The 27,020-nt window shown below is 55.9% G+C and overlaps 2 protein-coding genes across 2 annotated transcripts; one reads left to right on the forward strand and one right to left on the reverse strand.

Annotated features, from left to right (window-relative positions):
• Positions 1–1,412: 1,412 nt before the first annotated feature.
• DBT (dihydrolipoamide branched chain transacylase E2) lies at positions 1,413–15,077 on the reverse strand. Its single transcript, XM_084865362.1, has 11 exons — positions 14,995–15,077; positions 13,649–13,772; positions 11,592–11,667; positions 10,259–10,440; positions 9,632–9,753; positions 7,911–8,127; positions 7,141–7,307; positions 5,116–5,193; positions 3,786–3,977; positions 3,622–3,693; positions 1,413–2,934 (listed from the first exon to the last, which is right to left on the reverse strand). The coding sequence occupies exons 1-11, from the start codon at positions 15,043–15,045 to the stop codon at positions 2,767–2,769; spliced, it is 1,449 nt and encodes a 482-aa protein (XP_084721488.1). The 5' UTR covers positions 15,046–15,077; the 3' UTR covers positions 1,413–2,766.
• Positions 15,078–18,151: 3,074 nt separating this feature from the next.
• Positions 18,152–26,036, forward strand: RTCA (RNA 3'-terminal phosphate cyclase). The gene is made up of 11 exons (XM_084865388.1): positions 18,152–18,325; positions 18,412–18,512; positions 20,077–20,220; positions 20,863–20,986; positions 21,841–21,899; positions 22,255–22,396; positions 22,761–22,885; positions 23,972–24,030; positions 24,952–25,046; positions 25,219–25,323; positions 25,673–26,036. The coding sequence occupies exons 1-11, from the start codon at positions 18,281–18,283 to the stop codon at positions 25,772–25,774; spliced, it is 1,101 nt and encodes a 366-aa protein (XP_084721514.1). The 5' UTR covers positions 18,152–18,280; the 3' UTR covers positions 25,775–26,036.
• The last annotated feature ends 984 nt before the right edge of the window (positions 26,037–27,020 follow it).

The raw sequence follows: 27,020 nt of genomic DNA on the forward strand, positions 1-27,020 counted from the left end.
GGGGAACGAGTGCCCTAATGACGGTGGTGGTTTGGAGAAAAGCAGGCCCCTCCGTGACCGAGTGTCCTGCGCTGTCTGAGCGGCCCTGGGCTGAGGGCCCTTCTAGGCCTGCGCCAGGAACAGGGCCACGGCCGCACACGTGCTGGGTGGCAGCCCGGTGGGGTGGTGCCAGCCCCGCCCCTCCCGGGGCCCTGGACCAGCCAATGTCCCCATGGGCTGATTTGCACGGTCCCCGCAGGCGGCTTTGGCTGGCCCGCACCTGCCGTCCGCGTCACTGCTCCTGCGGCTGGCACTCTGGCTGCATTTTTCCAGGAAATTAAATCGCTAGGCTTTTCCAGATGGGTGCACTCTTGTGACTCTGATACAGACTTTGCAGCCTTGATTTTTAAAAAAAATATATTTTATTGATTTTGTACAGAGAGGGAGATAGAGAGCTAGAAACATCGATGAGAAACATTGACCAGCTGCCTCTTGCACACCCCCTACTGGGGATGTGCCCGCAACCAAGGTACATGCCCTTGACCTGAACCGGATCTGGGACCTTTCAGTCCGCAGACCGACGCTCTACCACTGAGCCAAACCGGCTTCGGCTTTCATGTACTTTTAAAATCACATTTCCAGAACTTCTACCCTCTTAGGACTTCCCTCTCCGTGGTTCTAGAACCGTTTGCTCCGTATGTGGCGCGTATGCAGGACCTTCTTGCAGGAAACTGAGTGAAGCAGGGCCGCGGCTCACAGGGTGGCGGCTGGTCTGGGAACGTGGGGCTGGGGGTCGGGGTGCTGCCTCCTCCGCAGGCTGAGATGAGGGGGCCCTTCTTGGACTGTTCTGACTCCCCGGATCTAACTCCTGCCAGTTTGCATGGCTCTGTGCTCGCTGTCTCCCCGTCCGGCCTGGGCGCTGGTAGCAGCCGGGGGAGGGAGGGCAGGCCGTAGACCAGCTGCGGGTGTGCTCCTCACGTCTGTCTCCGTGGCTCCCTCTGGCCTCTCCAGCTCCCCGGGCTCGGCGTGGGCTCGGGGCCTGCCTTCTCCCCGGGCCACCAGCTCGGTCCCGGGACCGATCCACCTCCGCTGCCTTCCAAGCTGGCAGACCTCGAGGCGTCGTGTTGGCTTGGGTGGCGGTGCGTCCGGTGCCACGCAGGGCCCTCTGGTCACTCCGATGGGAACGGTGACGTGAACCACGTCAGGCTCGGCACCATTGTTCAGCACTGGCTGGCCCCTCTGCCTCAGACGTCAGCACTGAGACCCCCGGGAGTCTCCCCTTAGTTACCGTCACCTCCAGGAACTCGGCCAGGCCTGTGGGCCTGCCGCCCGCCCGCCCGCCCGCCTGCCGTGCTCCTGGCCTGGTGCTCACAGCCGTTCGGTGTGGAAGGTACACTAAACACACACGATAGAATACTGTGCAGCCATTTAGATGTAGGATAATGCAGACGTGTTTATTGGCAGCTAGTTACCCATAACATGTTAAATTTAAAAAAATTATAATAGTACAGTATGACCTCATTTTTATAAAAAGATTGCTATGTATACAGGTACACGGATCAACGTGTTCATAGTGGTAGGATTATGGATGCTTTCTTTTCCTTGCAACTCTTCATATTCTCTGAATTTAAAATATAACAACATCCAGCTGATTCATTAATTTCTTTTATTATATATTGATTTTTAGAGAGGAAGGGGGAAAAAAGGGGATACACCGATTTGTTCCACTGCCTGATGCATCCGTTGGCTGCTCTGACATGTGTCCTGACCAGGAACTGAACCCACAACCTTGGTGCATGGGGACACGCTCCACGCAGCCGAGCTGCCTGGCGGGCCATCTACTGTTTCCGATTTAAACGTTGCTCCCATCATTAATGTGTCCAATCAAGCACATGTTAAAGCAAGTTTTTCTAACAGGTAACTCACTTGAGGGTTTTTAGACATTTGAATCAAATCAGAATGTCATATTGTATTCACCTTGATGCCTCTACCCAAGTGGTATCTTCGTGTCTATATGAAATCTGTTATTTTATTTTAAAGCCCGTAATTACCCATTTGACTCGTCTCTCTCACTCTTTTCCTAAATATTTTTTATTTCAAAGAGGAAGGAGAGGGAAAGAGAAAAACATAAATGATGAGAGAGAATCATCCATCGGCTGCCTCCTGTATGCCCTACACTGGGACGGCAACCCGGGCATGTATCCTGACTGGGATCGAACCGTGACCTCCAGGTTCATAGGTCGACACTCAACCACTGAGCCACACCAGTCAGACGGCTCTCTCTTTTTTATTGGTTACAAAACTGTAACTGGACATTAAGATCCACTTATAATCCCCCTTTAAAAGATACTAATTTACATAAATAAGGCATTGCAATGACCTCTGCACAGTAACATACTCCTGGGTATCTTAGATCCGAAGGATAATTGCACTTAGTTTATACAGCAACGGCACTGCTGTGGGGAAACAGAAGGTATTTATCCAGTCCTTTCCCACCTCAGTGTAATCCAAACGCTCACTGAGTCAGTTTCCGAGAAAGAGAGGAACAGGGCAAACACTGTCTATGGCTACAGTCTTCTGGGGATACGGATTGTGTTGTTCTTGGCAGTTTCAGTCCATTTCCATTGACACAGCGACCTCAGCACCAGAGAGAACTACCACCATGACCTACATGTGACGTCGGAGGGGGGCACGCGTGGCCTCAGACCGTCCCCGCAGGTCGGAGGACGCGGCCTGTCGGGCGGCGCGGCTCCGGCTCCTGGAGGCTCAGCAGCTCGGACGGCGGCCTCACTTCAGGTCCAGGAGCATGGCCGCCGGGTTTTCCAAGTAGGACTTCCACAGGTTGGAGAAGCGCGACATGGTGGCGCCGTCGATGACCCTGTGGTCGGCCGACCAGCTCACCTTCATGATGTGCGCCTTGTACACGTCTCCCTTCTGGCTGAACCGGGGCAGGGGCTGGGGCGCAGGGAGTGGAGTCAGGGCGCCTCCCCAGGCTCCGGGAAAGGCCGTGCTGCCCGCCTCCCCGCGGAGGACGAGCCCCCCCCTCCCGGTCTCAGCACGCCCCTCCCCCCCTCGCCCCCCGAAGCTGCCCCGCACTCCCCTCCGCACCGGAACGCCATCTCAGACTTCGGCCACGGAACCGCGCTCACCGAGCACCTGCTCCGCCCCAGGCCCCTCCAGACTCTGGGGCTGAAGCGTGAACAGAACCAACAGCCCTTCCCGCTGGGAGCGCGTATTGTAACGGGGAGACAGGAGGAACAAGGAAACGCACAGCGCACAGCGGGGCAGACTGTGAAAAGCGCGGAAGGAAACTCGGAGCAGCTGGCAGGGGACAGCAGGCAGAGAGCAGGGGGAGGGGCTTCTTTTTGGACAGGGTGGCTCCGTAGTTAGAGCATCGGCCTGTGGACTGAGGGGGCCCAGGTTCGACTCCTGCTCAGAGCACAGGCCTGGACTGTGGGCTCCATCCCCAGTAGGGGGTGTGTAGGAGGTAGCCGACCCATGATTCTCTCTCATCATCCATGTTTCCGTCTCTCTCCCCCTCTCCCTTCCTCTCTGAAATCAATAATAATAAAAAAAGGCTCCTCTTGCTTGTGCTCACCCTCCGACCCGCTCACCCACTGCCCGGCTCCCTCACAGACGCACCTTAATGGCCCCCAGAGCCCCGATGGCGACCTCGGGCGGCAGGATGACGGCTTTGGCGTAGGTGCCGCCGATCTGAAAGCCAAACAGAGCGAGACAGCGGCCACGTTAGCGCGAGGAGCAGGCGGCGGGAGCTGTGCGGGGCGGGCTGGTCGGCGGGGACTCACGGAGCCGATGTTGGAGAGGGTGAAGGTGCCCCCGGTGAGGTCGGCGGTGCTGAGCTGCCCCAGGGAGCCCAGCTGCTGCAGGCGGTTCAGCTCGGCCGCGATGTCCATCACCGAGCGCGCCTGGACGCTCTTCACGTTGGGGACGATGAGCCCCTGCTGGGTGTCCATGGCCACCCCGATGTTGTGAGACGCCTAAAACAACAACAACAACGACGATGGGAGAGGACCCCCTCCCCCGCCCTGTAACAGCGGCCAAACATCTCTCACCAGAATGGGGGGGCTTAGAAGAAATGATTTTTAAAGAATTTCAAGACATTTTCCGAAAAAGAGACTTTTTCTGTCGGTGGAATATACATTGTCAGTGGAGAGTTAGGCTGACACGGGCTTTCTGGAGAACACTGAGCAACAATACGTGCCAACGGCTGTAACAGCCTGTCACCGCGAGAGACAGGAGCCTGGAGAGACAGGGATGTGAGGTCAGACTGTCCGGAAACGTGAGACACTGAGAACGATCCCAATGTTGACAATAGGTCACTGGCTAAATAAATGACGAAATAATTTATTTACTGACAGGTAATGATGTCAATAACACATTAAAAGCAAAGGTTTTTATAAAAAGTTAAATAAGCAATAGTAAGCAGTATGTGTAATTCTATATATATAATATAGATGTATATTTAATGTATATATAGATATACTTAAAATATGTAAAGATAAAATTCTGGAAGGATGCACATCTCATCAGACACAGGTGAGTTATCCTGCGATCACGGATCGGGGACAAACATCCTTATTTCCTTCCTCAATCAGGAAATGGCACTGGTCACTGGGAAGGCACTAGATACAACCCCTCAGAACAGCCACGCTCACTTCCTGCTTGTCCATGCCTATGAGACATACAGGCAAGAATCAGCATCCCAAGAGTTGTCTTAACCAACTCCCAACAGAAGAGTTCACTCAAATGGAATTCAAACTCTCCTTACTTGTCTCATTTAAATCATGCTTGTTTTAAAAAGTGCAGAAGTTCTGTTTTGAGAGGTTACTCTGAGAGAAGGGTTGCTGGGATGGGCAGTATGACCCACTGCCTCGTGCTGTGTATTTCCATTATTTGAGCCAAAACCCAAAAAGGCTTAAAAATGCCTAGCTGACCCGTACCATTAACCAGCAAACCCGCCGCCACCACCACCAGTTAGGCTCGGCTTCCCGCTTCCTCCCTCCTTGGGATTCTAGTCTAAAAGGGTCGCGTCTGCGGGACCCCAGACGCCTCACTGACAAGCACACCCGCCCCGCGTTCTGTGCGGCCGAGCACAGCCTCACACACACAGCTGACCTTGTAGGTGACCTTCTGACAGCTCTCGTCCACCGAGGCGTTGAGGATGGGGAACTGCAGCAATCCGAGGGACGCGGCCTGGCAGCAGAGAGGGGGGTGAGCACGCGGACCTCAGGACGGGTGTGTGTGTGTGTGTGGGGGGAGAGGGAGCGGGCACCTGGCAGCAGAGAGGGGGGTGAGCACGCGGACCTCAGGGAGGGTGTGTGTGTGTGGGGGGGGAGCGGGCACCTGGCAGCAGAGAGGGGGGTGAGCACGCGGACCTCAGGGAGGGTGTGTGTGTGTGTGGGGGGGAGCGGGCACCTGGCAGCAGAGAGGGGGGTGAGCACGCGGACCTCAGGGAGGGTGTGTGTGTGTGTGGGGGGGAGCGGGCACCTGCTTATGCCACGTTCCACTGCAAGTCCCCATCAGCGGGCAGGTGACCAGGTGACCGCCCAGCAAGGGGAACAGGGTCACCTGTTGACTTAAGAATCAAAGGGAAAGCAGCCAAGTAGCTGGTAAACATCAAGATTTTACCCCGCCCCAAAAATGTTTAATTTAAAAAGATTTTTCAAAATAACTACAGGGTGGGACAAAAGTAGGTTTGCAGCGGTTTGTATGGAGATAATACAATAATTAACCAACAATAAACAGCAGACCGTGTTTGGTAAAAGGCGAAAGATTTATGCGATCTGAAGAAAACCGGAGGATTAGCAGACCGTGTTTGGGCACTCACTCTGCAAGCCGGCTTTCGCCCCACCTTACCCATGGGCTGCCAGGCCCCAAAACGCCTCCATTCTAAGGGGCTGCCAGGCCCCCAAATGCCTCCATTCTAAGGGGCTGCCTCACCCTGGGAGTCCCGGGGAGCAAACCCGTGGTCCCCAGGCAGGAAGCCGTGTCCAGTGGGAGAAGGCAGAGCCAAGGGTCTCCGGGCCCGGCCCTCTGCGGCTCCGTCCCGTCCGGGGCCGGGAGGGCAGAGCTGGTGGGAGGTACTTGAGGGCGCGTCCCCGGATGGGTCACATTTCCACCTTCCCGTCCGTCCCCTTCTCCCGGATTTCTCTCCTCTCCTCTCTCACTAACCCCATCCCCCTCCGCCCTGCTCAGGCTTCCCTCACCGCCCACAACGTCTTTCCGGTGGCGATTCTGCCACCGGGACCCATCCAGGCTCACATGCTGCATGTGGCCATGCCTGTGTTAAAGCTTAAAATAGGAGAATAAAGGTGCTCAGGAGTGTCCTCAGAAAGAATCCTTCGCCCGGGCCCTCCCAGGCCCCTGAGACTGTTATATGCGTTGTTGTTACTTTGACCCCCAAAAAATCACGTTCTGAGCTGGAGAGCTGAGGAAAGGATTATGAAGCACTCGCTAACTGCCTCCTTCATCTTTATGTAAGATTTGTCACCAAGGGTTAAAGTATCACACATACGCACAGTGTTTTGAGTATGATCCAAATTTTGTAAAACAAACACACACAAAACAAGGTGTGTGTCCATGGGGAGAGGTCATTTTTGCCCCTGTAAATACTTTGTAAGGTTTCCCAATGTTCTAAAATGTATATAGGCAGGAAAAAATGTTACTTTAAAACAGCCGAAACCGGTTTGGCTCAGTGGTAGAGCGTCGGTCTGCAGACTGAAAGGTCCCAGGTTCAATTCCGGTCAAGGGCATATACCTTGGTTGTAGGCACATCCCTAGTAGGGGTTGTGCGGGAGGCAGCTGATTGATGTTTCTCTCTCATCGATGTTTCTAACTTTCTATCCCTCTCCCTTCCTCTCTGTTAAAAAAATCAATAAAATATATATTTTTAAAAAGTTACTTTAAAACAGATAAAGCCTGCTGAGACTTAGGCCCAAAATGAAGGGCAGGTTTTCATTCAGACCGGACGCTGAGGAACAGAACAAGGCTTCACCCAGCGACAGGCCAGCCTCACCAGCTCGAGGCCAGTGGGTAACAGGCCGCTCTTCCAGGTGAGACGGTGAGAAATGTCGTGAACACGCGGACTATCTGGAAAAGAGCCCTGCAATGCCCGCCCCCCGCTGCAGGGAGCGGACTCACCTTTATGAAGAAGGGCATGAAGGAGAGCTTAATCCCCCGCGCAGCAGCAACGGACTTCAGTTCCTCTCGCAGCCTCACCAGCGCGGTGAGGTCGACCTCGTCGCAGTAGCCGAAGTGCGGGATCTTCAGGGCTGCCGTCATGGTCTTGACCATGGCCTTCCGAAAGCCTGGAAGACAGTGCGTGTTCAATTCTTAGATCCTTCAACCCGTCTCCCTTTAACCTAAAATAGAAGGTGCATGTTGTTTCCTCTCAACTACACGCCTCCCCACGCCACCGCGGAACTCGAAAGCCACGAGTGTCAGTGCTGAAGCCCCCAGGGCCAAGTTCAATGACACAACAGGTGGCCGCGCTCCAGGCCGCGTGTGCAGACAGCTCTGCAGGCTGCCGGCCGGGACCCACCAGGGCGTTCCTGCTCTCTCCCTCCTCAGGAAGTCATCCTCCTCCGCATTCATAAACAAGTCAGACACAGTTGCTTTGAGAGCTAACAAAAAACAACGGATATTTAAGATACTTGGAGGCTTCGAACGGAACAGTTACTCATTGGCACATTCCTATTCCAAGGAACTGGCTGACACAGAAATTAACAGTGTAAATTGGGAAAACAGTTATTTCATCATTAAAAAAGAAATCATATGCTGAACTTGAGCTTTCCCTTCAGTAAGAATTACAAACACCATGTTACTTAAAGAAAGAAAGGAAATTAAAAACAAATCAAACGCCCTGTTAGACGCAGGGACCTACGGAGGCAGCTTCGTCTCGTTTCTGTCACCTGTTATGGGCTCCGTGCGGTCCTGGCCTGTGAACACCACCGGCTTCGCTACTGGGGCGGGGAGAGGCGCGTCTTTTGGTTTCGGTGGAGGCGGCATGATTTCAGCTTTGGGAGACGGAGGTAAGATCGCTCCCGTCTGCTTCTCCAGAAAGCTGAGAATGTCTTCTTTGAGTATTCTGCCATCTTTTCCTGAGCCAACAACTTCACTCAGCTTAATCTAAAAGAGGATACACTTACTGTGAAAAATAAAACTCCCGAAAATAAACAAATCCATCAATAAGGTCGCTAAGTGGAATTTAATGCATTGTAGGTACTCTGCCCGATAAGTTAGCATAAGGTGCCGCCTCCATGATCTTAGCAGGGCGGTAAGCACGCTCTGTGACCTTGGGCGGTAAGCACCCCGATACTGTGCACACTGAGCACCTGCCACGTGGTCACTGCGGCATCTATGCTGAGGTAATCCTTCCTATTGAGGGAAACTTACATTGTTAACCATCAACTCTTCTCAAATTTCCTGCATGATTCTTAATTGTTTTTTCCCATTTTTAGGAACCACAGAGAAGAACTGAGGTCACCTGACGCTCTTAATGACGCAGTGTTCCTTATGATTACGTCTATGTTCTGTTATGCTAAATGGTCTTCGCCTTTGGACACGTTTACTGGTGAATAAACTGCCATGAAGGCTCGACCATGACTTGGGTAGGCATTTCCCTGATTTGAACACGTGCTTCCTAATGTTTGGCCATAAAGTCCGGGAAGGAACCGCCCTGGGCTGGCTTCTGGAACAATGTCGGATACCTGCTGAAGGGACGTGAACCCTCAATGACTCTTCTCCTTCCAGAGTGCACACATTTGTCCTCCCCTGGAGCCGAGCCGCTCCTCTCAAAGACAAACAGACAAAGCACTGCCCGTGGGCGCACTGGGAAGGCTCGGGCCCTGGGAGGAGGCAGAGCTGGGTCCCTCCTCGATCGCAGGCAACTTCATCAACCTGTCCTCCCGCGTCTGCAAAATGGGGGAGTCCTCACCCCCTCAGGGCTCCTGTGGGGGTCAGTGGGCAGCGTCTGGCTCAGGTCTCCCATGACGAAGGCAGTCAGGGGAGCCCTGGAGACAGACTTCAGAACCCTGACTCCTCCATAGCTCTGTGACCTTGGGCCAGTGTCCGGACCTCCTCCAATCTTATCTCAGAGCGGTGAAGATTACGTGGAACACGGGTACATTCTCACTGCCGCCTTCCTGGGAGGTTAGGCACCGGGACCGGCTGACAGAGGAGTACCACGCCAGCTCCTGGACTCAGTTCTGGGGTTCTCCCCGCTCCCGGGATCAGGGCACACCCTGGAGACCACAGCCTTGCCTGGCCATTGCCCGCCTCTTCCCTCCCCTCTGCTCATGCCCAGTAAAGGTGCTCACTCTTTCAATCAATCAATCAATCATCTCATGTCCCAATCCTCGTCTCAATCTGCGCTCTTAGGGCACCTGACCTAAGACACAAGCATCTCCAAGAGCTGCCTCAATGGCGGCCCTGGCTGTTCCAGCTCTGAGACAGCGTAATGCCGGAAAAGCACGCCCCTCCGGCACAGAAGTGACGCGGTCAGTGGTTCTCATTTCTCACGAGTGCCTTTCTGCAGCTGCCACTTTTCGGTGACGGACTTTCCCGTGTTCCCTCCCACCCCCGCTGGCCAGCCCCGGGGCCGGCGCTGTGTCACGGTCACGCTGAGACGTACGTTGTTCTCCATGGCCAGGCGGCGCACGGCCGGCGTGGCCAGCGTCTTCTGGCCTTTGATCTCCTGGTGCGTGTGCTCGTCATGGGACACGGCGGGCGTCTCCACCACATCCTCCTCGGAATCTGGTGACAAGGCAAATGTTTACCTTCAGGTGAGAGGATGTAAGCAAACTCTGCAGTCAGAAGGCGAACTAGCTGGGCTACTTCAGAAAGGAGAAACGAGCAGGAGAGAGAGAGAGTGTGTGTGTGTGTGTGTGTGTGTGTGTATGTGTGGGCGGGTACTGGTATCTGGGGGCACCAGCCTTCACCACGAGTGCCGCCGGTTCCGTGTCCGCGGCACACCGAGCCATCCATGTGCTCACCACACCTGTCAGCAGTGACCAGTGTCCTGAATCTTCACCGCTGCTTCTGTCACCACTGTGGCTTCCAGAAGCCTGGCCACCAGGGCAGTCACTGTCCACACAGTTACCATGGCGACCGGTCCAAAGATAATCACAGGTCACCCGGGACCCTTTCTAATTCCCTGACTGCCTCTAAGCGACTGAAAATGAACATCCCTGTCGACTGGCACCCAGGGGCACAGGGACAGTGGCCATCAACTGGCAAACGGGGGCCTGCGCTTCAGCACCTTTCAAAGCTTCCGTTTCTATGTCGACGAGGGGCTTCCCCACGAAGGCCGTGTCCTCCAGGTTGTAGTACAGCTTCCGGATGACCCCGTCGTAACGGCTGGTGATGGTGACGGATGCCTTGTCGCTCTGGACCTCACAGATGCTGTCGAACTGAGACACAGTGTCCCCCTCCTTCACGAACCTGCAGGAGACGGGGTCAGACCCGCCGCGACCCAGGACCGATGAGCCGGCCCCGCCGCCCCGCCGCGCTCGGTCCTGTCCACCCAGGCTGGCAGGAGTCCCGGAGGGGCACCACAGAATGTTCCAGAAAAGACCATCACCGTTCCAGAACCTCTTTGGCGTGATCTCTAATACCAACTTTTAAAAACCATTCATAGATCTGTGATGTGAAAATTTATTAAACTCTCAGGTTTTCTGCTCCGCCCGCTCCTTGGGAAAAGTTCTAAAAAAGTATTTTAAATGCGTGTTTTTCCCTCTCATCGTTTTAAACTTCAAGGGGTGCCTCTTATTTCTAGAATTAGATAGAAAAATTGATGTCCCCAGCACACATCCTGTGTAATTTCGTGAATTTTGGCTTGAGTTCTCTTCTAATTACTTCGCCTGTCCTCGTATATCGGTCCCTTTATCCCCAAACCATTGTAAGTGCACTTTACCAAACGGAACAGGAAGACCAACCTCAAATGCTACATGTGATTCTGAGTCTAATATCATTCTTTTAAAAATTTTATTATTTTTTCTTTATTGATTAAGGTATTACATATGTCCTTACCCCCCCATAGTCCCCCCACACCCCTGCTTATGCCCACCCCCCACCCCCGTGTCTGCGTCCACTGGTTAGGCTGATATCTGACACCACTCTTGATGTATCTAGCACATTCCTGACGCTTTACATTAATTCTTCACTAACAACACTACTGTTCAGTCACTCTCATGCCTTGTCTTTCTGTTCTAACCAGTCCTCAGTCCACATAACACACCGCCCGTGCCGGGGACATGAGGTGTGAGAGTGCCTCTGGGGTTCCGCTCCCCCGGAGAAGCAGCAACGCGGACACCCGTCACTCCTCAGCAGTGACTGTCTCTTCTTTTGGCTGGAATGGGGGTGGGGGAGGCTGCGGACGTCTTTAAAAAGAGGAGGAAAGGGTGCTGAGCCATCGCCCAGAGAAGATGCAGCCGTGCGAACTGGCTCGGCAGCACGCTGACAGCACCGCTAGCCTGGCCCGCTGCTTTGAAAAAGCCCGGATGTGAGACAGGTTTCTCCCTTTAAACGGAGACTGCTTATTGTCACCCGATCACCCTAAGACGGACGGACGGACGCGCTTCTCAGGGACTTACCATTCTTTGACAGTTACTTCTCTGATGCCTTCTCCGATGTCTGAGAGTTTGAACTGAACAATCTGTCCCCGTTGACCTTCAAAGGGAATGAGACGTAATCTCCGTAAATACGTCACGTGTTGTTAAGAGACGCTTTTACACCTAAAACCAGAAAATGTTCTCCAGCAGAGGCAGAAATTATTTCACTTTACGGATAAAAATTCCACAATTTTAACAGTGTAACCATCGTTCATAGCCATCAAAGATTTAAATGAGTTAATCGAGGGCACCGACCCACGGCCCCTGCCACGGAACTCCCGTGTTCCCGCGTCCAAACCAATGTTCTGTGACGAGGGGCTGGAGGGCTTCGCCAATGGCATGTTGGCACAATTGCAGTGAACAGACTGTGACACACACGTGTACTGAGACCCCCGCTTCAGCTTATGGCACTGTAATAACCGCCCACAGCCTGCTCTGCCTCTCCTTGGCCTGGTATTTGGCTTCACACTCTCACTCTTCAGGGCTAAGGTCAGGCAGACCCTGCACAGAAAACTCCACGGACGTTCTATTTGCCCGAACTGGGTTCTGCCAACTTATCATTAAATCTGAGTCTTTTCCTTCCACGTTCCACTTTCTACCCCTCTTCAAAGATCTCCCCCCTCTTAATAACACTGGGTGCCAATGAAACTTTATTGTAATTATTCCCAAGAAAGTCAGTATTTTTGGTTAGCAAATGGCTCCGGACTGAGTTAAGAACACGCCTCTATTTTTAGACTGCTAATAGCTACAACTGCGTATAATATACACAAGCAAGCTGATGAAGGAGCACATTTTTAAACGTGAGGAGGGAAGTTAGGAGGAAAGAACCGTGTCTTTGATGTGGAGGGCTCAGGAGCCTCGTTTCCACTCCAGGAAGCAGGCCCTCGCACAGCCGGCTGCCCATGGAAACTGGAACCTTCCGGGGAAAGTTTGGTTCTAAGTATCAAAAGCCGTAAAAGAAGGCCCCCGGCTTTGAGCCAGAAACTAGTTTGAAGCCTTTTTTGCCCGAGGACAGAGAGGCACACCCAGGCTGATGCTCAAGAACAGTTACCAGCCGAAGCCGGTTTGGCTCAGTGGTAGAGCATCAGTCTGCGGACTGAAAGGTCCCGGGTTCGATTCCGGTCAAGGGCATGTACATTGGTTGCGGGCACATCCCCGGTAGAGGGTGTGCAGGAGGCAGCTGGTCGATGTTTCTCTCTCATCGACGTTTCTAGCTCTCTATTTCTCTCCCTTCCTCTCTGTAAAAAATCAATAAAATATATTTTTTTTTTAAAAAAAGAACAGTTACCATGGAGACCGGGACCCAACCTGAGTGACGAAAACGAGACAGAAATGCACGATGACACCTCTGTGCAAAGCCATGTTATGCACGGAACATAAGGAGCGACGGCAGGTGCAAGAGCATGGAACAGGTTCCTTAGCAGGTTTCTAAAGAGACCGCCAGGAAAGAGAGTTTAGTGTCCTTGCAAATCTAACACTTACCACCTCGAGTTCTTCAGAGAGGGCAGAAGACGGGGTGTGGGGTGTGTGTGTGTGTGTGTGTGTGTGTGTGTAACTGAGTGGTAAGAGCAGGGAACCTCGGGTTTAGGGGCACCTCTGGCTGGTTTCATCCCACCATCCACCAGGACAGATGAAGTCCTCCAAACACCAGCCCGGCAGGGGGGACACGGGCTCACACTATCCTATCGAGCGATCAGGTCACATTTACCTGGACCGGGAGTCTGTCCACACTGACTGGACCGAGCGTCTGCCCACGCTGACCACTGCACGCAGAGGAGCCGGGTGATAAAGAAGAGATGGCCAAGACAGCCCATTCCCAACGCCATGAAGACACGCGTATCAAGGGAGAGTGTGTGAAAGGGGGGTGGGGGAGAGGTAGGGTGCAAAGATGATTTAAAAAAAGAAAAGCATAAATGTGGGGAGAGCAAGGAGGGCCAGGCTAGGAATTAAAGGCCCACTTTAAGAAACACCACTTCGGTACGTCTGCAATGAGTGAGACACAGACGTCCTTTCGGGGGCGGTGATGACGTCGCACTCACCTGCAGTCGTTCTCAGCGGCCGGTGCGGGTGGCTGGGCGTGAAGGAGGGGGAGCCGAAGAAACACACATATTTGGGTTTCAGCGCGTGCACCACGCTCCGTGTCTGACAGTAGCGCACACAGACCTGGTGGTGAGAAGACCAAAGGAAAAGGCTTACCTCTCCGAGCATAAACACAATGTCACGTCCGTTCTAACAGTGAGACGATCGTTACCGCTGCTTAAACGGCGTGAAATGATCCAGGCCCAAATCAGAATGCCTACATCAAGCGGCAGGAAGAAGACGGGGGAGCCGGTGCCGGGGAAGCCGAGGCGGGGCACGCTCTCAGGGGAGCGGGGCCAGGACCTCGCCAGGTGCTATGGGGACGGCTGGCTTCTCCCCATCGCCTCCTGCTTCTCTTCCCCAAATCTCAGTCAGGCAACGCTCTCCGGGAACTGCAGTCCGAACGCCGGGACCTTCCCTGGGTGTGTTCCTGTGGCCGTAGGCCTTGTCCGTGCACAGCACGTCTTACGCTGTGCGGTGCGGCTGGTCTAAGGCCCAGCTCTGTCTCTGTCTGTCTGTCCGTCCTCCACCACAGGCTGTCATTAACCTCCGTGCGGGCAGGGATGGTGTCGGTCTTATTTATATTTGCATCCTGGGGGCCTAGCACAAGACCTCCCGAAAGGCTTTGTAAGGTTAGGGGTCGGCCGCTGCGGGAAGCGCTGGGGCAGAGGGGACCCGGGGCAGGAGCGCTGTACAAATCAGGGAAACACTATGACGACCGGACGTTCACTGCCCAGTGCTAACCGTCGTGGGGAAGTGGGGGGCGGCGGGGCGGTGGTGGGGGACGGAGCTGCATGGAAACACAGGCTGGGGAGACACTGGTGCAGAGCCGGGAGGCAAGGGCACGCCCCAGGGCTGAGGCTGGAGCAGGTGTGTCCGGGGCCCGGGGCCAGGATCGGGCGGCTATGCTTTGCTCCAAGGGCCTCTTCCTAGACCCTAAGTCCCTGGGGAGCGGGGTCGCGGGGTCGCGCCTGGCACCCAGTGGGTGCCCCTCAGTGCCTAACGGCTGCATCCCCAGTGCCTGTCACCCCGCCCCGAACCCAGATGCTGCTGCTCAGAGACAGGCCAGCCGGGCCTCGGGGTGCGGAGGGCGCGGAGGGCCGCCGGGTCCCGCCGGGCCCCGCCGGGTGCGGGGAGGGAGCGGGTCTCCAGGCCCTCGGCCCCCACCCCACCGCCGTGCCCTTCGCTCTGCGGGCGGCCCCCCGCCTCTCCATCACTGTGCCCGGGGCGCGTGGTCCTGGGAGGACACCCGCACACACCGCCCCGCCAAGGCCGCGGACCCCGCACTCCTCCCCGCCCCGCTCACCAGCCGCCCGGCTCGCTGGCTCCATGTCCGCAGCACGCGCACTGCGGCCATCTTACTCCGGAAATACAGCGGCCCCGCGGCTGGGGGCGTGGCCTCTGCCCGGGCCACCTATCAGGACCCGGGAAACGCACCTCCCCCTGAGTGACCAATGAGAGCGAAGGAGCGGCCCACCGGACAGCCAATCAGGGAGAGGGGCGGGGCCGGAGCGACGCCCACGGCGCGGCGGGGCGGGAGGGGGATGCCAGGAGGCAAACAGCTGGGCGATGGGGAGCCGGTGGGAGGAGGGCCGCCCAGGTTTCCTTTCGGGGGACAGTGTCGGACGTGTGCACCCCCGGTCATCTCTGTAGTCCATGCAGGGGGCGAGGGGAGGGCGGTGCCAAAGGAATGTGACGGGAGAAAGGGATGCGACTCAGATCTGAGGATGTGCAGGAAAATACCACCCCCACCCCCACCCCACCCCCTGCCTTCAGCCCATTGCAACCGCCGGGGTTGCTTGGTGCCAGGCTCCGACCCACTGGCGGAGTCACGAGCCTGTACTGAACCACATCCCGACGACTGGAGCTCACTCCCAGCGAGCAAGCCTGACCATCTGAACTGGCTGTTCCATATGCTTTCAGAGAGGGTGAACCAGGTTACCCTGATGTCTAAAATAAGCACGTAATCAGCACGTTCTTTCCTTCTCAGCACGGGACGTTTATGTCGCAGACGTGCGAACCTGCTGTATTTGCCTCTTGGAGAGATGCCGAATTTAGAACCAGGAAAGATAAGATCGGGGCTTGCACAGACAAGTTTCCGGGATGACATTGGTCTGTTTTTGCCTTTAACCCGCAATGAAAATCTGCACAGGTGTCTAAACAAATACAAAGAGCCGAAACCGGTTTGGCTCAGCGGTAGAGCGTCGGCCTGCGGACTGAAAGGTCCCAGGTTCAATTCCCATCAAGGGCATGTATAATACCTTGGTTGCGGGCACATCCCCAGTAGGGGGTGTGCAAGAGGCAGCTGGTGGATGTTTCTTTCTCATCGACGTTTCTAGCTCTCTATCTCTCTCCCTTCTTCTCTGTAAAAAATCAATAAAATATGTTAAAAATAAATAAATAAAAAGAGGCCCTGATCTTTAAAAAAAGAAAGAAAAAGAAATATGAAGAGAACACTGTAAGTCTTCAATTTTGAAGATTAGTGGCTGTGAAACAAAATCTCAGGTATTACACAAATTAAATGTCTAATATTATCTAATCTCACCCTTTTTTGCTTACTTGCCTTTCAGTGTATTCCGCCCCCCCCCCTCTCTCTGTCTGTCTCTCTCACACACACATGCATGCACACAGACTACTGTGAGCAACAAAGCAGTCATTACCTATAAAAGAAAAATCTAACAAAACACTTTATAAGCAGTTAATATATTTGATAATACTACATGCAAGTGTTTACATAAAACACTTTGAAGTGAATTATTCCTCCCCCCCTTGGGTCCCTATAGCACCTTCTCCTCTAATGTCCCTTTATCCCTGCCTTCTCCCAAGAAAATATCTAGTTTATTTCTGTTCTTTTATCCTCTCTTACCTCAATGGATTACTGCTTCCAAATTCAGTATTATGTTTTCTCACCTTTCTTTCCAAAAGCAAGAGACATGCCACCTACTCACTAGTCAATCCTTTCCCTTTCCCTCAGAAGAGACAAAGAACTGATTTCTCTTATTTTTTTAAACTAATAAACATGATTACGTCCCAGCAATTCCTCTCCTAGGTGTCTACCCAAGAGAAAGGAAAACATATGTCGTCTACACAAAGGCTAGTACAACCATGATTGCAACACCCCGACTTTCCTTCAACAAGTGAATGGATAAACAAAATGTGGCACATCCATATCATGGGATAGTATTCATCTTTAACAATGACAAAAGTACAGATTCATGCTTTAACCTACATGAACATCACATTAAAAATATATATATATATATATATGTATAATTTTAGGGAGAGGGAGAGAGAAATGTGGATAGATGTGAGGAACATCGATTGGCTGCCCGCTGGGCGCCCCCTGCTGGGGATCCAGCGCTGCAGCCTGGGCCTGCGCCCTGACAGGGAGGGAACCGGCACCAGCCACCTGCCGGGACCTTTGGGAGCCTGGAAACGGTCCTCCTCTGGGGCCTGTGCCAGAGTCCCTCTGGGGCAGTGTCTCAGCTGCACTGGACATTCATAGCAACGGGGGTCGGACTAGCATCCAGGTTCCAATGCTACCGCCCAGGGCAGGCCCCGGGAGTCTGCGTCTGGGTGACACAAGCGCTATGGGTTAGCCGATGCCATGTGACTGATAAGCTAAGAATGCATACCTGCAAGTGGGCTTGTTCAGACATGGGTTCTATTATATATATCTTTTTAAAAATATGTTTTTATTGATTTCAGAGAGGAAGGGAGAGGGAGAAACACCAAGGATAAAAGAGAATCATGGATCAGCTGCCTCCTGCATACCTCACACTGGGGATCAGGCCCACAACCTGGGCAGGTGCCCTTGACCAGAGTCGAACCCAGGACCCTTCAGTCCATAGGCCGACGCTCAACCACTGAGCCATTTAACCACGATCATGAAGAACTGCCGGATTATTTTCCAAAGTGGCCGCAGCAGTGTGCGAGAGGAGAAAAAAATGATAATAATACTCGATACCCAGGGTGCACGTATTTCAAGGGACAGGGTGCGGACGAGGCCCCAAAACCCGGGGGAGGAGGTGGGTGCGTGCAGGGCCCCGGGACCGGAGGGAGGAGGTCGGGGCGTGCAGGGCCCCGGGACCCGGAGGAGGAGGACGGTGCGTGCAGGGCCCCGGGACCGGGACCGGGGAGAGGGAGGAGGACGGTGAGTACAGGGCCCCCGGGACTCGGGAGAGGGAGGAGGACGGTGAGCGCAGGGCCCCGGGTCTCGCGTCCTCAGCCCTAAGGGGCTCCAGCTGCGGGCGCGGCGGGCAGCCCGGCTGACCGCACAGGCCCGCGGCAGCTGGAGCGGCCGCCCCGGGGAGGAAGCTGGCATCCGCGGCGTCGCTGTCGGCGTCCCGGCAACGTCCCGGGGACGCACTTCCGGCGGCGCTGGGGGCCCCGATTGGCTGGATCCGGCCGCGCAGGCGCACTGGCTGCGGGGCGGGGCGGAGCGGGTGGAGCCGGCGGACCCGGTCCCGGAGCTTCCGGTCCCGCCTCTCCGCCGCCGCGGCCCCGGAGGACCAGCTTCGGAGCTGCGGGGCGGGGGCCGGCGCGTCCTCCTCGCCGCGCGCGGGTGGAGGCCGGGCCCGCAGGCGCCCTCCATGGCGGGGCCGCGGGCGGAGGTGGACGGCGGGCTCCTGGAGGGGGTGAGCGCGGGGCTCCCGGGAGGGGTGTGAGGGGTGGGATGTGGGGTGTCGCGGGGAGCTTTGGGGTCTCACCATCTCTCTGGCAGGGCGGCCAGATCCTGAGGGTGTCCACGGCCCTGAGCTGCCTCCTGGGGCTCCCGCTGCGGGTGCAGAAGATCCGGGCCGGCCGCAGCACGCCCGGCCTGCGGTAATGGGGCCTGGGGTGGGGCTGGGGGTGGCAGGGCCAAGGGGGTGCCGGCTGGGAGACTGGGGTGGGGGCGGGCGGGCACAGGCCCTGAGGGCGCGCTGCGGAGCCCGGGCCTTGGAGATGGTGTGGGGCTGGGGACCCAGGAGCCCGGGCAGTGATGCTGAGCAGATCCGGGCAGCACTCCCCCCCCCCTCCCCCGGCGGGCTTCTGCCTGGGCCGTTAGCCGTGGCCTGGGTGGTTCCGTCTTGAAACCCTCCAGGGGCAAACTTAGAAAACAGGACCCAACCCCCCTCCCCTCTGACAGCTGTCATAAGGGGGGTCGGGAAGGTGAGGAGGGGAGGACGGAAAGATTCGCTTGGGGTGATGGGCACCATGCCGGGTACAGATGATGTTTTGTTGACTTGTGCCCTTGAAACCTGTATGACTTAATGAACCTACGTCACCCCATTACATTCAATTAAAAACCAATCAAAAAGAGGAAGAACACAAGGCCTGTTCCCTCTGGCTAGAGCTCTCTCTTTCCTAAGTCTCTTTACCAAAGCCTCATCTTTCAAAATGCTTCCCCTCCGCTGGGGCAGCGGGCAGGGCAGGTGAGGCCGATGGGCCCGAGGAGCCAGAGGGACCCCCCTTTACCCAGCACATTGTCAGATCAGAACCGGGAGGGGCCCAGAGCTGGTCCAGCCCGCTTTCACTCAGGCCACCGGGAAGCTGTGAACAGGGCCGGGAGGCAGGCTGCGGGCGGGGAGGGGGAACACGCTGACCTCCTGTCTGGAAGCGAGGCGCGCCCTCCGGAAGGTTCTGGGGACGCACCTGTGAGAGAGGGCCCAGGAGGAGGCCGGACCGATGCCTCTGTGAGCACTCTGTCCGTGGTCCATGGCAGGGGGTCAGCTCTCTCTCAGCCTCTTCCTTTACCCACACGCCATTTGGAAATGATTACGAGGCAGCGAGGGAGATGGTGAAGACTCATTCCCTTTGCCAGGGTTTGCAGCAACCCCTTTGCCCTCGGGGACAGCCAGTTCCTTAAGGTTGCCTTGGGTACATTATTGCTTTGCTGGGGCAGCTGAAACAACATCCCACAGTTTATGTTCCCACAGTTCTGGAGGTGGAAGTTCAAGATCAAGGTGCTGGCAGGGTTGGTTTCCTGGAGGCCCACAGGGAAGGGCTCTGTCCCAGGCCTCTCTCCCTGGCTTGGAGATGACTACCCTCTTGAATCAGGGCCTTCCGACTGCCAGCCAGGGCCTTCCTTCATTCTGCGCCGCCCCCTGGTGGTCAGCACACGTCATAGTGCATGATCGAACTCCTGGACCTCACGGTCGAACTCCCGAGCAGACACTTTGCAATTAGCCTTTTATATATATAGATGGTCTGGCAGGATCCCTTAAAACGATGCCTGCTAGCGAAGTCCATTGCATAAAGCCCCTGAGGACGCGCTGACCGTGGGAGATGTCACAGCAGTGTCTGCGGGGAGGCCCGGCTGTTTTCCTGTCCCTGCGGTTTTGGCACCAAGCTGGACACGCAGGACAGCCCGAACGCACGCGCTCTGATGCGGTATTTTGATCTGAAGGCCTCAGCACTTATCCGGACTGGAGATGATTCGGGACCTGTGCGCCGGGCAGCTGGAGGGGGCGGACATCGGCTCCACGGAGATCACGTTCACTCCCGGGAAGATCCGCGGCGGGAGCCACACGGCGGACACGAAGACGGCCGGGTGCGTGGCTCTCCCAACCCCCACGGCCGGGCTTTGGCGTTAGACCCGGGTTCCCACGCAGGTTCCACCCGCACCAGGCACCTGGCCGAGCCCCTCCGAGTTTCCCTTCCTCACTTTCCTTGTAAACTTTATTGGCTAAGGTGTTACATATGTGTCCTATTCCCCCAGTCATGCCCTCATTACCTTTGAGGGGTCGAGACTCTGAGTGTGGAATTGTTCATTCATCGCAGCGGTGGCTGTAGCTGGGATTTTCTCACGTGTACAGTGTAGCACCCTTGTTTCCCTGCTTCTTATCAGTGGAAACTGCACGTGTGAACACGACTGTGCTCCTGCTGTGGGGTGGTCCTCGCCTCTGCCTGGCGTGTCCCTCGGGCTTGACTCACGCCGATGACAAGCCCCGTTCCGCTGCGTTTAGTCTGGGCAGGAACTCGGTTTCCCTTCTCCCCGTTGGCGCAGTGGGCACATCCCACTTACACTGTGTCTTTAAGACGGAGGGTTTCGTCATTCAGTCACCGGAATGGTTTTTACCTTTAGCCCCGAGGGCGTGCACCTGCCGGCCCCGCTGCCTGTGCTCCCGCCGCCGGCGATGGGTCAGGATCGGGTCACCTGCCGCCAGCTAAGCCCGCTCTGCCTTCCCCTCAGGAGCGTGTGCCTCTTGCTGCAGGTGTCCCTGCCCTGCGTCCTGTTCGCCGCCGAGCCCTCCGACCTGCGCCTGCGGGGCGGCACCAACGCCGAGATGGCCCCGCAGATCGACTACACGGCCATGGTGAGGGCCCCCGGGGCGGGCACCCCGCATGCCCGTCCCCCCCAGTGCCCGGAGCGGTTTGTGTGCATCCCCTCGTGTTTCTTACAGTCAGTGCTGTGGCCTAATGTGTTCCCGGTGAACCCCCTAAAAAGCTCAAGTGTCACGATGATACGAATTCTCTTACTTATTATGCAAATCAGCCCGGGTCTTAGGATTTGGAAGGGAAAAACTCAAAGCCAGAGTGAAATGCCACGCTTGACGGGTGCTGCGAGGATGTGGAGAGAGCTGAACCCCGTGCCCTGTCGGTGGGAACCCAACGTGGTACAGCCACAGTGGGAAGCAACATGGAGTTCCCTCAAAAAATTAAAAATAAAATGACCGCCTGACCCAGGCATCCCATTTCTGGGGATCTGTCCAAGGGGATTGATAAATGAAGATCTCCGAGAGAGCTTGTGTTCATATAGTACTATCCATAGTAGCCAGAACGTGGAGCAACCTCATTGTGGGTTACATTAAAAAAAAGTGAGAAGGCAGAGTACAGTTCTGTTCAGCAGAAACCCCCGGTTCCTCCCGGGGTGTGCGAGGGAGTGGGCAGGAGACCGCGGCCTCGGGCAAAGGGGTCGCCGGGGTCAAGGACCCTGAGTGGCGGTTTTTATTTTCAAGACACAGACCGCGCAGCCCTGGCTCATCGGATGGTAACTTTGACTCTCAGCTCCATGCCCCTTTTCATTGGAAAACAAGCCAGCCTTCACAGCGGGTGCCACTGACCCTCGGTCCTGGCTCGTCTCCGTGGGGAGCACTCCTCGTGTCTGATAAATGCATTCGATGAATCGGTGACTATTGGTTGTTAAGGCAACAATGCTCTCATGTTTCAGGTTTTCAAGCCCATTGCTGAGAAGTTTGGTTTCACGTTCAATTGTGACATTAAGATGAGGTAAGCGGCTTACTTCGTGGCGGTCTGACCCCCCCACGGCAGCAGTGTTGGCGGTTCGACGGCGGAGGGCGGCGGCCGCTACCGGCCGGTTTCCCGCAGGAGGCGGCAGAGCGCTGTGTGCCGCAGCAGGGGCGCGGGTCTGGAGGCAGCGGCCCGGGACCCGCTCTGTGCGGGCGGGGTTCAGGGGATTCTGCTCTGAGGCAGCACAGACCTCATGGCGACGGGGCGGTCTAAGCGGCAGTCCCGGGGGCGGCGGGGGTGGTGGGGCTGTTGTCCGCACGCTGTGACGTGGGAAACGTGGAGCTTTCTGTGCGGTGCAGTCAGGGTAGTGAGTGCGTGCTGCGCTGTTTTGCAGGGGCTACTACCCGAAAGGGGGCGGCGAGGTGGTTGTCCGGGTGTCTCCCGTCAAACAGCTGACCCCCGTCACCCTCACCGAGCGCGGCTCCGTGACCAAGATCTCCGGGAGGGCCTTCGTGGCCGGCGCTCTGCCGTTCAAGGTAAGGCGTCCGTCTTTAAAAATTATTGTTGTTCTTTACTCATTTCAGTAAGGAAGGGAGAAGGCGAGAGAGAGAGAAACATCAACGATGAGAGAGAGTCATTGATCTAAAGCAAGTCCAGGTGTTCTTGGCAGTGTGTGATGTCCTGATAAGTATTCTAGCAACTAAACTTGGAAATTATTAGAATTAATTTTTAAAAATATTTTGACTTAAAAAGTTTTTTTCTTACAATTCCGTTGCCCCCTACTTATGTAAGTCAAGTCTTTCTGTAAGGCACATGAAGGTTGCTTGTCTCGAGGGTGTGAGGACAGTTGTCACAGTCTGCATGAACGTGGTTCGCTCTGCGTTTGTTTCGCCCAACCAGGTGGCGAAGGAGATGGCGGCGGCGGCCGTGCGCTGCCTGCGGAAGGAGTTCCGGGACCTGTACGTGAACGTCCAGCCGGTGCAGGAGCCCCGGGACGGCGCCTTCGGCAACGGCAGCGGCATCATGTGCGTCTCCGGCTCCCCCTGCCCCGGGCCGATTGTCTCGCTGACACGCGAGATTGGAGGGCGGCTCGTGTGTAGCTTCTGTTGAGGTTTATAGTTTTAGGAAGATCGGTTTTAAAGGGCATTGACACCTGAATCAGCTGTGCAGTGAATGAAGACGGTCATTTTATTCCGGATTTTTTTCTGAGGATGGTTTGCCTTTATCGCATTGTCTGCATGCTGAACTTCACTGCTGACACATCAGAAGTTGGCCTTTGAGGCTGATCTGAGAGAAATACTTCCCGTTGCTTCCCTGTACCTCCGTGTGAAGTCAGTTTACAAACGAGCATTAGATATGGCCAAGATATTTTAGAAAAGAAATAGAGCCCTAGCTGGTTGGCTCAGTGGATAGAGCGTCGGCCTGCGGACTGAGAGGTCCCGGGTTCGATTCTGGTCAAGGGCACGTACCTTGGGTGCAGGCTCCTCCCCGGCCTGGGCCCCTCCCTGGCCGAGCCCTGGTCGGGGAGCGTGCAGGAGGCAGCCAGTCGATGTGTTTCTCTCACATCGATATTTCTCTCTGTCTTTCCCTCTCTCTAAAAAAGCAATGGAAAAATATCCTCCTGTGAGGATTTAAAAAAAAGAAAGAATTAGAAATATAACTACTCTGTTGACCTAATTAGGAGTCAGTGATTCGAGTGTCATAAACATGCTTGTTTGAGGTGTGAAAGTCTCTTTTGTGGGTATTTAAATGTTAAGAGTTCCCGTTAAAGGGGTCAGAGTAAGTGCGTGTCCAGAATGGTAACGCTGTCTGAACCTAAAAACATCTCTGTGGAGAGACCTTCCCGTCTAAGGTCTCCCCCCACCGCTTACGCACCGCGTGGCTTCCCGGGGGCTCTCCCCACGGGGGCGGGTGGGCATCGCGGGTGAGGGGCCCCGCGCCTCCCTGAGGATGGAGAGCGCCAGTCACGCCGCTCGCTCTCCGCGTGAAGGGCTCACGTTCGCCGCGGCCCAGCCAGACGATGCTCCCCGCCGGCCGGCCGTCCTGTGCGCCGGTGGCGAGTGCGGCCGGGGTGTGGGGGGCTCAGGCGCTCACTCCTCTCTTCTCTGCAGCATTGTTGCTGAGACGTCCACGGGCTGCCTGCTGGCGGGGTCGGCGCTGGGCAAACGAGGTACGAACGGAGGGGTCCCCGGTGCCCAGCGCCGGTTAAGCTCTACCCCTCTGTCGGGAGGAGTGATGGGTGTCAGGCTGAGAAGGAGCCGGTTGGCTGGTTCTGTTCTGGAGTCCATCGCATTTGCAGTCTTTCCCCGGCTTTACGCCTTGAGAGGCTTCACACCCAGAGAAGAGCTGCAGGGCTGGTGAGGGCCCCTACCCCATTCTCACTGGCCCACCGTCCTGAGCATCGAGCTGCAGGGCCGCTGAGGACGGCAGCATCACAGTGCCGTCCTTACGCCCGAGAACGTGTCTGCCCCCCCAGACACGCCCAGCAGCCTCCGAAGCCTCTCAGTGCAAAGTGGGGTTTTCAAAAATACATTTTTATTGATGTCAGAGAGGAAGGGAAAGAGAGAGAAAAAAACATCAATGATGAATCATTGATCAGCTGCCTCCTGCACGCCCCCCACTGGGTATCTAGCCTGCAACCTGGGCCTGTGCCCTGACCAATTATTGAACTGTGACCTCCTGGTTCATAGGTCAGCGCTTAAACACGGAGCCACTCAGGCTGGGCGGGTTTTCTTTCTTTCTTATTTTTTTAAGCACAGACAGCGTTTGGTCATCATGTCTGCTGAGTTTCTTTTTACTACAGAATAGTCTCTTCACCTCTTCTTTTCCCCCTCCTTTTGTGATGTGGACATTTTAGAAAGTCCAGACCATTTTCTCCTAAGATGTCCCACCCTTTGGGTCTGCTTGACCGTCTCTCATGCTGAGACAGTCAGACACCGAGGGCTCAGGAGGTCACACGCACGGAAAGCTCCTGTCCTGAAAGCCGCCCTGCGCGCGCTGAGGCCCGGAAAATGTCATGCCCGGGCCGGCGGGGTCTCCAAAGCCACGTTCCTGCCTCCGGGCTAACGCAGTGTTTCGCCGTGCCCTCTAGGTGTCAGCGCGGACAAGGTCGGCATCGACGCGGCCGAGATGCTGCTGGCGAACCTGCGGCACGGCGGGGCGGTGGACGAGTACCTACAGGACCAGGTGGCCGCTCCGGGGACACGCCCGGGGCCGGTGGGGTTTGGACGCTTGGCAGCTGCGCCGAGTGCACATTTTATTGCTGACCTCCAGGCCCCGAGGGCGGGGCCTGGCTGCGTGAGTCGTCAAAGTATTAGCCAGTGTGTGAGCTGTTTCTCCTTTCTTCCTTTTCCAAAAGCTGATCATTTTCATGGCCCTGGCCAACGGCGTCTCCAGGATAAAGACGGGCCCCGTGACCCTCCACACCCAGACGGCCATCCATTTTGCCGAACAGCTAGCAAAGGTGAGCGTCCCGTCAGAAGCAGCAACTGCTTTTTATTAGAGCCGATGTGGGGTCAGATTTTAAGAAACAGAAACCTAGTTGTCTATAAATTCTACATTATTTTATAAAACTACATGATAAAGACCGCAGTAAAGAGGACTTGGGCTGCATGTTCCTGAAAAAGGCAGAAAACAAAGCTGTGTGCGTTAACCTTTAAAAAAGCAGAGAACCTGTAAGAGAGGAGAAAAATACGTAAATGCTTCATTTTTTTAAAAAATTACGAAATTAAAAGGTGTTTGATGTGAACCGCCCACTAGTTAAGCTTATGGTGTTTCTTCTCACCCACGCACTGAGCCCTCCCTGGTTTCAGGCCAAGTTCACGGTGAAGAAGTCCGAGGAGGAAGGAGACGCATCCAGAGACACCTACATCATCGAGTGCCAGGGGATCGCCATGACGAACCCCCACCTGTAGGGGCTCCGCCTGGGAAGCACCTGTGTCACACACTCACTGTGTCACACACTCACTGTGTCACCCAGCCCGCGGGATGCCGCCCGGGTCCCTGAGAAAGGACCCCCGTACGCTCCAGGCCGCGGGCGGAGTGTCTGGACCTGCGGGGACCGCGCCGTCAGTCCGTCTGACCACGTGTCCACGGCGTGTGGGCCGGAGCTGTCCGCGGGCGGGTGTCTGACGGCTGGGACCGGGGGAGTGTGGTATAAAGTGTTCTGTTCTCCGAGCCACGTGCTTGTCTTTCTTGCATGATGAGTGAAGTCGGGGTGTCGGGGTGTCAGGCAGCCGGGACACCTGCGGGACTGACCGCTCCCCGCTCACGCCCTCGGCGTGCCATCGGCTCCATGAGCCTCTCATCCTAACCGAGCACCCGCTCCCTCGCCGGCCTGGGTGACGTGCCGACGTGAACCCAACAAGGAGAAGCGCGGGACGTGCCCGGCTGTCCTGTCCCGCTCGCAGGACGCGCCGGCCGCGGGTCAGACCCGGCGGGCCTCTCTCCGCGCGGCCTCTCGGCCCGGCCGCGCCCACACTGCGTTCCCCCTGCCCCGCGGGCACCGGTTTGGGCCTGAGCTAAAGGGCTGACTGTGCTCTGGGAGGGACACGCTAAAACTCGGGTCTGTCCGGACTTCAGCCCGGGATGCTGGGACCGTCCACAACTTGGACCAGAGGGTGGCGTTTCCACACTCAGAAAGCGCCGAGCCGGTCTGTACAGAACGGCCGCGCGAAGTGCACTGTACTGGAAGGGAGGAAGGGAGGGAGGGAGGGAGGGAGGGAGGAAGGAAGGAAGGGAGGGAGGGACGGAGGGAGGGAGGGAGAAAGGGACGGAGAGGGAGGACGGAAACAGGAAGTCAAACATCGAAAACGTGCAAGGCGGCTGTCTAACGGGCACGAGGGCGCCGTGTACACAGGGTGGGCAACAGCAGGTGAAATTCCCAGCCATCATTACCCAAAAGGTAAGGCCTCAGGGAAGGAACAAAGTAATGAACAGTAGAGAGATAACTCATACACATGAGTAGTAAATAGTGAATACAAAATATTCACTATTACTTATTCACCATTGTATTTCTCCAGGGAGGTTCACAGCGATGCGGCTCCCAGTCACCCCGAATTCTGACGGGGTAACTGGGGGATACCCAGGAGTCTCTGTTTCTAAAAGGACCCGAGGCGAGTGATGGGTGGGGACTGGCCACCTGACACCTGGGAGCAGCCC

The sequence above is a fragment of the Pipistrellus hanaki genome (genome assembly GCF_964339955.1).
Source record: "Pipistrellus hanaki genome assembly, chromosome: 18".
In the NCBI taxonomy this organism is placed as follows: domain Eukaryota; kingdom Metazoa; phylum Chordata; class Mammalia; order Chiroptera; family Vespertilionidae; genus Pipistrellus; species Pipistrellus hanaki.

Coding starts and splice junctions, on each gene's coding strand:
- DBT (XM_084865362.1), bottom strand. CDS start 15,045: ATGGCCGCAGTGCGCGTGCTGCGGACATGGAGCCAGCGAGCCGGGCGG. Junction 11,668..13,648: donor GCCGCTGAGAACGACTGCAG/GTGAGTGCGACG, acceptor TTCCCTTTGAAG/GTCAACGGGGACAGATTGTT. Junction 3,978..5,115: donor GTCAGAAGGTCACCTACAAG/GTCAGCTGTGTG, acceptor TTGTTGTTTTAG/GCGTCTCACAACATCGGGGT.
- RTCA (XM_084865388.1), top strand. CDS start 18,281: ATGGCGGGGCCGCGGGCGGAGGTGGACGGCGGGCTCCTGGAGGGG. Junction 18,326..18,411: donor ACGGCGGGCTCCTGGAGGGG/GTGAGCGCGGGG, acceptor TCTCTCTGGCAG/GGCGGCCAGATCCTGAGGGT. Junction 20,987..21,840: donor AGATCGACTACACGGCCATG/GTGAGGGCCCCC, acceptor CTCATGTTTCAG/GTTTTCAAGCCCATTGCTGA.